Source organism: Polypterus senegalus, chromosome 12 (assembly GCF_016835505.1).
Source record: "Polypterus senegalus isolate Bchr_013 chromosome 12, ASM1683550v1, whole genome shotgun sequence".
Taxonomy (NCBI): Eukaryota; Metazoa; Chordata; class Cladistia; order Polypteriformes; family Polypteridae; genus Polypterus; species Polypterus senegalus.
In genome coordinates this window covers 144146580-144156099 of record NC_053165.1, presented here as the reverse complement: position 1 = coordinate 144156099, position 9520 = coordinate 144146580, and the positions used below count along the sequence as shown (strand labels likewise).

Sequence of the window (9520 nt, the reverse complement as noted above, 5' to 3'; positions counted from 1 at the left end):
CCAAAATTGAGATTTCTGCTCATCAGACTAAACCCAATGTTTGAACACTGCTTGTTGTCAAGAACACACCATACCCACTGATTAGCATGGATGGTGGTAGCAGCAATTTAATCCTTGGTGATTCAATGTTGTATCACAAAATGTTCAAACTTCCAAGGGAATGAATCCTTTTATTGGCATTGTATATTAGACAAATCTAGTTTATTTATTTTTTTACTTTCAGAAAATTAAATTGATATACCATTAATGATTTGAATTTCAATACTACTGCTTTTAAAAACACTGTATTTATATTACAGACAAAAGTTTTATTTTTTTACCGCGTATCACAAGTATCACTAAGTGCAAATACAGGTAGTCCCCAAGTTACAGACATCCGACTTACGACTTATGAATGGGGCCGCAGCTGCTCCTACATTTGTCTGGGGGGTCGTGACTCAGGCTCCTCAGTAACTGCCACTCCGTCATCTTCGGCCTGGGGAGGGGGTGATTTGCTGCTCGCGCAGTGTAGTGTCCCTCGGGCAGCTCCGGTTGATGAATGGGGCGGCGGGAGCTGTAGCCCATTCATTCTCAGTGGGCGATTGGGTGCCCGGCAAGCGATGACCCGGGGTCCATAGTCGCCGGGGCCACAGATACCGCTCGTGTGTAGGACGGACGCTTGATGGGGCGTTTCACTGCCCGCCCACCACACAGCCTTGCAGTGTCCCTCGAACGGCTGCCACGTTCATTCTCGGTCAGCGGCTGGTGATGCTGCAAGTGGTGTCCTGGTTGTGGCTGAACGGAGGCCATTGAGGGTGAATGGGACAGCAGGGAGCAGCATTATAGTGTGCCTCGGGTGGCTGCCTGTTGAATGGGGGTGGTGGTGGGCGACTCACTACCTGCCTTTGGCCGCAACCTGTTAGTTCTCGGTGGGCAGATGCTGCAGGCAGCATACTGTATGCAAGTGGAGGTGACTGTGTGGGGGGCAAATGGTGAATCACCCCTCGCCGCCCCCATTTATTTTCAATAGCAAGCCTGCTTGCACTGTAACGTACATAGCAGGAAGTTGTCTCTTGTCAGTACTTCAGACGTGCTGACGAGGGGTACCTTCCTGCTGTGATAACATGTACAGTGCTGTGCAGAAGAGCTCATCTTACCCTTTTGTCTTCACCCTTCAACAATGTCTCTGAAACACAAATCTGATGCAAGTGCTGGTGATATAGTAAAGAAGAGAAAAAACATCACCATTGAAAATAAAGTAGAAATAATAAAAAGTTCAGAGAGAAATGAAACTCCATCATTCATTGGCAGAACACTTGGTTACGGTCGGTCAAGAATAGCATTTATTACAATAATTAACCTGTTCCAACTTACATACAAATTTAACTTAAGAACAAACCTACAGTCCCTATCTCGTATGTAACCCGGGGACTGCCTGTATCTTCACATTTATAAAGTGTCATCTTTAAGCATTATTCAAGGACAGTTTTTCGCATTAGGATGAACTAGCGCTTGCATATAAATTTGATATATTTAAAGACTATTAGGTATTGCATATTTATCATTTGTGAAGAGTATAATGATATTCTCACTTACTTTTACAGCCTAGATGCAGAATGTAAAGGTTTTCAAGAGTGAGGCGGTAGCAATGGTTGAATGAAAGCTATACTTCATCAATAAATAAGTTTAAATAGGTATTGTTCACAAAATCTAAAGAAGTGACATGTCACAACTCTGAATTTACTTGGAGTTAGTATAGGTGTTGGAGTAAGTGTGCTCTACAATAAATTGGTATCCTGTCTAGGATTAGTTCTAGCATTGTACCCAACGCTGCCAGCGCACACTCCAATCCCCTGTGACCCTGTATGGGAAAGGGAAAGTATAAAAAAAAAATGAAAGAATTCACATTTTTTCTGTATAGTCTGTTATTATTTGTTTCAGACTGAAAACATATGTTTGTCACATTTATTTTGGTTATGGTGGTATTGCCAAGAATTTCTATGACTTCATTTTAATATAAATGAAATACCTTTACTAATGTAAGTAGTAGTAGTACAATCTATATCAAATTATCATTACATTAATAATATTAAAATTCAAGATAGGCAAAATAATGTCTTTTAATACTATTATCTAAAAATAATTAATCTTCAGCAGTTTAATTATCAATTAAAAACATACACACAAAAACACTTGACATTTTACTCACCTCTGACATCTATCATTGTGTGGACAGCAGCATACCTGAGTGTAACATCATTGAAAGCCCAACATGTGTAGTTACCCGCCTGATCCACCTGAATGTTCCGTATTTCGAGCTCCTGGTCTCTTTTGTTAAGAGACGTTCCATTTAAGAACCATTGATACTGAGCAGTAGGACTGGACTGTGCTGAACATTGAAAAATAACTGAAGATCCAGCAGCATAGACTGGTTTATTAGTGGGCAAGTCCGGTCCATCTAAAATACACACACAGTAAGTTTGAACACATTAAATGTTCTAACTTTTTTATTTCTCTTCTACTCTATATAATTAATTTTGTAATGCATACATTACTAATACAGCATTCTTGTTCTGCTAAAGTATAGTCTATATTGACATACAAGCTTTCAAGAAATTTTACTAATCATTTCACTCAATCATTTCTTTCATTTTTAAATAAATGAAAGTATAATATAATACTACAATCAATTTTCATCCACACTTACATTTTACATCAAGGTTAAAGGGCTTGCTGGTGCCGTTACTGACATGGTTATACACATAACAGTAGAAAGGCCCATCATCTGATCTCAATACGCCTGATATCGTTAGAGTTCTGTTATCAGCACTCAAGTGAATCCTCTGAGTGTCCGAGAACTCCGAGCTGCCATTGAACCACCGATAAGAGACGTCTGAGCCAGAGGCTGTGCAGGTGAAAGTCACTGTGTCATTGAACTCTACAGGATTAGTCACACTGGACTGGATTGTGGGTACAGAAACGGGATCTGTAGAGAAAGTGTACAAACATATTATATGTACTGATATTATAAAACATAAAACAGATAAATAGTCTACACTTAGCTAAAACTCAGCAGCTATAAGTATTTAAAGCGTATTCACAGTACATTTTGTAAACTAGGCCTAATATTAGCTTGCAGTCTCTGTAAAATTAGTTGACTTGTGGGTGTTGCTTCATCATTAGTTTAATAAATGCCAAAGGATGTGTTGCTGAGGTGTCCCCCGCTGCACTCGGGTCCCAATCCAGATGGTTTGTCATGTGGTGTGTGCAGCAACACGCTATCAGTGCTTTCTCCCAACCTATACCCCTCAGGCAAAACTCTGGATTTATTTTGATGTCTATTTATTTTCACTGTGCCTATTGAGCTCTATGTTGTAATAAAGTTAACAGGGTTCTTTGTAGACAAAAGATAAACTTTTCCCAGATGCACTTTACCATCACAATCTGCACTTATTCAAAGATTTAGGAGCACCTCCAAACAGAGATACCACTGCTTTGAACAAAGATGACGAAGGTATGTAGCTAGGACTCCTTACCTTTGGAACAGCCTTGAAAGTGTATGAATTTTCAAAGTAATCTGAAATCCTCTGTCAAACTAACAACAGTCTAGTCTGCTCTACTAAACTACTTAACAAAACAAAATCCCTGGCCAGATAAAGGAGATGAGAATTTGTGTACAGTAATTATTTTGTTTCAAACTACTTCCTGCATTCTATTTCCCTGTTTGTATTATTGTGCACAATAAACATCATGAAGTCCATAAATCATTTACTAGTTGCTATTACATTCAAAGATACTGTAAGAGCTGTTTCTTTATAACTCAAGTCCAAAGTTCAGATGATAGCCCTGATACTCCCCATGTTGAGATTGCATGATTTCTGTATTTTTGCATTGCTTTCTCTTTGTTTCAGTTTCTCCATACCCCAAAGATGTATACATTAGGCTGATTGGTGACTTTAAATTGGTTCTGTGGTCGTGTATATGAATATGCCCTCCACTGAACAGTCGCCCTGTTCTGGATTTGTTCCTACTACCGATGCTGCCAGCATAGACCTTGCTACTGATTACTGGAATATTTTGATACAGAAACTGAAAGAATGAATGCTGTCGGTATTTATGTGGGACACTGGACTTTAATAATACTGAGGTGAGAAGTCTCTTTTGAGTAGCCGCATATCACATATAACAGAATAACAATGAAACCCCACAACCTATGTATGGATTTCATTCAATATAGTGATTGAGCTTCTCCTGCTTAAATAATGTGCAATATTTTTTTTATTTTTTGTTTTTCTGAATTATTATTACTGGCATCTCTGCTCTATCTTGCTTTTACACGTGATTGTTATTCTCAAACAATGAAGATTAATAGAGTGACTTGTAGTACAACAACATTAGTCTGCACATCATCATAATCATTGTCATTATCATCACCATCACTGCTTTTACTCTTCTTCAACTTTTTCATCACTTTTATGATCCTTAGTTTCAAAACACTACAGATTAATCCTTCTGTTTTCTCCCAATGAACATCATTACTCATTCATTCTTTTGATTTGACAATTTCGATTGTACTTCTTCCAAGAATCTTTAATCCCATAACTGTTAGTCATGATGATATTAGTCCAAATTTATCAATGAGAATATTTTAAACCTGTTTTAAAAACTCATATTTCATCCCCATTTTAAAGTTGATATTCAACTGAGAATATTTCAAGTTCACTCTGATTCAGTGTTTTAAGGGTCAGGAAATGAAAACTATTGGAAAGGCTGGCATGTAGTGAGTCGCCGTCCAGTTGGTCTGAATATGCACGTGCCTCTGTTCTTATGAAAGTGCCTTTGTCACAAGGCACTTAATCTTTAGTGGGATTATTTAGATTTTAAAACAACTGAATAAAAATAATTGTACATCCTAATTAATGAAGCTGCACATAATCCCACCACAATGTCCAGCGAAATCCCACCACCAGGCCAGTGAAATCCCACCAACACCTCCTCATGGGGCTGGCCGGAAAACAAGGGGATCTCCAATGACAGGTGGTGCGACACATTGGTTGGAGAAGTTTTTTCATCACATCAATCATGCTATGTCCATTTGAAACTCAACTGAGAATGTTTATGATGCTAAATTACATTAAACTTGTTACACCAGGTAAAGCTCAGTGGTCTTCTTTACTTAATCAGCTGCGAGACCTCAAAAGCTGGAGTAGACTAGCTACAGTGCGTCATGTTAAAGATATTTCTGTAACTGGAAGACAGTAAGGTGGTACATGGCCTGTAGAGTCTATTGAACTGCTCTCATATGACATAGGCTTCAAAACCTTTCCTGTAGGGACATCGCGGTTCAAAAACAGTTTCATCCCAAGAACTATAAACACACTCAATCAGTCCATTATTTATCCACTGAATCTACCTCTGTTCTTCCTCCTAATATTCTTACTGCATGTCTACAGGACATAAAGTTATGTATGACTCATAATTTTCTTCAGTTAAACAGTAATAAAACAGAATTACTTCTTGTTGGTACTAAATCTGTACTTGATATGGCTAACAACTCTCCAATTTTTATAAACAATACATTTATAAATATCTCTTCCCAGGTCAAGCGTCTGGGTGTCATTCTAGATCGTACCCTTTCTTTTTCATCTCAAATAAATAATGTTTCTTGAGTGTCTTTTCTTCATCTTCGAAATATGTCTAGACTTCATCCAGTTTTGACAAAACATAGTACTGAAGTTTTGTTTAATGTCTTACTTACCTCACGTATAGACTACTGTAATCCCATCCCTAAAAATGTATCCATCATTTGCAAGTTATACAAAATTCTGCTATTAGGGCAATCACTTGTTCAAAGCCCACTGAGCATATTACAGCGATTCTTTTTCAACTTCATTGGCTCCCTGTCTACTACAATATACAATATAAAATAGTGCTCTTAACATTTAAAGTTCTCCACAAACTTGATCTTCCCTTAGTGATCTTTTACAAATTTATACTCCTTCCTGCACTCTCAGATCTTCATCTGCTTCATCTGCCACACATTAAACTTTGTTCTATAGGAGCCACAGCTTTCTCTTACAGTGCTGCACATCTCTGGAAGTCTCTCCCTGCTCATATTCATCAACTAGGTTCAATAACAAAATATAAATCTATTCTTAAGACACACCTCTTTAAAATGACATATCAAGAATGATTTTTTAATTTATCAATGAATTTGTTGTAAGTTTATTACTTCCTTCTTGCTGTATTGTTGCTTGATTTTTTTTATCTGTTACTACTACTACAAGTGTTTCTATAGATGGACCACCAAATTATTAGAGTGTCAGCGTTTATTTAGTAGGCTGCATTCAACTGAAGTTGTCTCAGAGAAATAAATCCAGCATGACATCTATCAGTTCTTTAACCTCTAGAAAAGGCTACGGCAATGGTTTGCATTGCTCCACCATCTACAATAGTTTACAAAGTGAAATGTTATTTTTTGAGGCGCCAGAAAAATCAGTAATAATAATGGATCAATTTTTGAATTAATTTGACAATCATCAAGGTCTTGGGAGTAAGGATTCTACTCTGTGCAAGGCAAGAACCAAACCTGGTTGGGGTACCAGTCAATTCAAACTTACAAACTTCTATATCTTAAATAGTCTAATTGTTTCAATTGAGATTTTATAAATGATTTCAAAACCTATAGTGAGATAAGACTGGTCAGAATAAAAATAAGTTGATTTCTGTATTTCAGAATGACCTGTTTCAAAATTTAAAAGATGAAGTGGCATGTTATGACATTTGGAGAGGTTCTGGGTTATTCAGTATTGGCACAAAATATGATAAAAAGGATATTATACGGAAAAGAATGTAATTAGGAATAGGAATCAGTTTCTTAATTAGTTGGTAAATGACACACAATCTATACATGTATCTAGATTAAAGTTGTAAACATTTGCAAATATTCTGAATTTTGTCTTTTTCTTTTTTGAAAAGTATGACTTGAACTAAATTAAACACAGAGTTTAAAAGGCACACCATTTAAAATTGTTGAATCAAATAAAAAAAAAATCTGTTTTTAGATGTATGCAACACTTCTCTGCATTAAAATGTGCTGATAAAAATGTGTTCAAAAATGCCATTGTGATTGATACCTAATTTTTTTGCTTGGAGTGAAGAGCAAAAGATGCTGAGAAATGATGGGAAGATCTAACATATAATCTGATCACCTTTTTTGTTAATGTATTTTCTCATTTGATATCTAATTATACAAATGGGAAAATAGATAAAGCAGTTCTTGTTTGGGGCGTAATGAGGTCACACCAAATCAGATTGCTCAACTGACTTCTGTGAGAGATAGAAAGACTAGAAATAAAGTTTTGGCCAAAGGACGAAAGGCTGAGTTGTGCTCAAGGCTGGACTAAGCAGCTGAATAATTAGAAAATACATTATTACCACACTTATGAAATAGGTTTGTTAAGCACCATAGGACTGGTTTAAATTCAGTGCTATTCGTCCATGCTATTTCTCTGATATTACATACAGATAAGATAGTAGTCATACCATATCTCTCCATCATTCCATCATCTTGAGGCCATGTTGGAAAAGAGACCACGCTGGACCATGGATCATTCACCATACTAAAGCAGACAGCCACCTGGTAGTCTGAACATACCAAATACTTAAGATTCTACCATGATGATCCAGGTTGTATTAGTATTGCTTTTCAAACAACCATTTTACTCTACTTAACTTTTTTTTAGACTCTTGTTAATCCATGCATGAATAAAAGTATAAACCTTCTATCCTGCTCTGTGTAAACATATGAGGGCTATAGTTGGGATTTGGGGCATTCTGTTCAGGTTTATGTAATAAAGAGTATAAAGGGGGGAATAGGGTCACCTAGGACCCTGCCCATGACAAAACACTGCTACAAGAGACATTGTTTTATACTGAAAACAATCAGTCAGTGTTGAAGAAATGGAATACCTGTTTGTGCAATACATGACTGTGGCTAAGGAGAATTTTAAACATTTGTCATACATCACACAAGTACAATATGCTTCCTTCTGTCATGATAAAACCCCAAAGAAAATCATCTCATCCCACTCATTTCAGCTTTTTCAACTTAACTTCTTTCTCTTGTATGACTAAACATGCAAGGTAACTTACTGGAATCAAACTTAATAAAACCATCTGAGCTGACATATAAATAATTCAGTCAACAATAATTCCAGACAGTGCTGGGCAAAACAGTTGCTGGATTCAGCAGAATATCAAATGTCCAGAGCTCAACAAACAGCAAACACATCACAGCTGCCATAAGGGCTATCAGTGCATTAAGTGGACATCATCTCTTCTCAGTAGACCTATGGGAAAGGAAAAATTGGTGCCTTCTGAACTTTCTGCAATGTTTAGGATGTCTTATATCAGTTATTAAATAAATTATAAAAATGTTCATACACATCACATACCATGTCATCTGCAAAAAGTTGAGATGCAATTCAATCACTACCGAACTGGACACCCATCCCTCAGTGACTGCACCTTAATATCCTTTCCATGAAAATTACAAAGTACAGGAGACAAAGCATAGCCCTGGCAGAGTCCCATACCCACTGGGAATGGTGCTAATTTTTTTCCAAGGATGGAGACACAGGTTTCACTGCGATTATAAAGGGACAAAATAGCCTTTATTAGGGGCCCCAAAACCCTGTACTCTCACAACACGCTCCACAGAATTCCTCAAGGAATAGCGTAATACACCCTTCTCTAAGTCCACAAAATACATGTAGACCAATTGGGTATACTCCCATACCCGCTCCAAGATTCCCCTAAGGGTAAAGAGCTGGTCCACTGTCCCTTGGTCTAAACAGAATCCACATTGCTGCATCTGGATCTGAGGTTTCATGACTGGACAGAGTCTCCTTTCTAGCACCTTGGCATAAGCATTTCCAAGGAGACTGAGGAGTGTGATTCCCTCAATAGTTGGAGCACTCACTCCAGTCAACTTTGTTGAAAATGAGGACGACCACCCTGGTCTGCCACTTCAGGGGCTTGGCTCCTGATGTCCATGCAACATTGACAAGGCATGTCAGACAAGACATCCTAACAATGTCCAGCGCTGGGGAAAGTGTCTGGGTTCCAGTCCACCAAGGCCTTTACTTTCAACAGCCAATCATGTCACACTGCACCTGGCTGCTATTCATCCTGCAGGTAATGGGCTAATGGGAGAGCAGTCTCACAGCATGATTTTAGGCTGTCCCAGAACGGCCCTGTGGCAGTCCCAGCAGCCAGGCACTCAACTGCAGACACTCATCTAAGGCCTGGCTAAAGGTGAAGGCCCCAGTAACCCCATACTGGGTGGGATAAAATGTTTGTGTCTGCATCATTGGCAGCATTTGAATTGCTCTTTGTCTAATATCTCATATGGGACCAATTTGCCTTGGGAAGTTCTAACAGGAGCTTCTGCTCTGGACAACACAGCTTCAAGTGTCACAGGGGCACACAAACCTCTTCACCAAGATAAGATGGTGATTCTGAGAGATGCCATTACTTG

At 38.1% G+C, this 9520-nt stretch overlaps 1 protein-coding gene across 1 annotated transcript; it reads right to left on the bottom strand.

Moving 5' to 3' along the window:
• Positions 1-1757: 1757 nt before the first annotated feature.
• LOC120540533 (carcinoembryonic antigen-related cell adhesion molecule 1-like) lies at positions 1758-8872 on the bottom strand. The gene is made up of 4 exons (XM_039771372.1): positions 8674-8872; positions 2687-2965; positions 2189-2437; positions 1758-1840 (listed from the first exon to the last, which is right to left on the bottom strand). Exons 1-4 carry the CDS (start codon positions 8870-8872, stop codon positions 1758-1760), a joined length of 810 nt encoding a protein of 269 aa, XP_039627306.1.
• Positions 8873-9520: the final 648 nt, after the last annotated feature.

Bases quoted from the DNA above. Each gene is read 5' to 3' on its own strand.
- LOC120540533 (XM_039771372.1), bottom strand. From the start codon at position 8,872: ATGAAACCTCAGATCCAGATGCAGCAATGTGGATTCTGTTTAGACCAA. The intron at 2,966-8,673 runs GTTTTGGGGCCC...CTTTCTCTACAG, and splicing joins GCGTGTTGTGAGAGTACAGG to ATCCCGTTTCTGTACCCACA. The intron at 1,841-2,188 runs GTGAGTAAAATG...TTTCCCATACAG, and splicing joins CACAATGATAGATGTCAGAG to GGTCACAGGGGATTGGAGTG.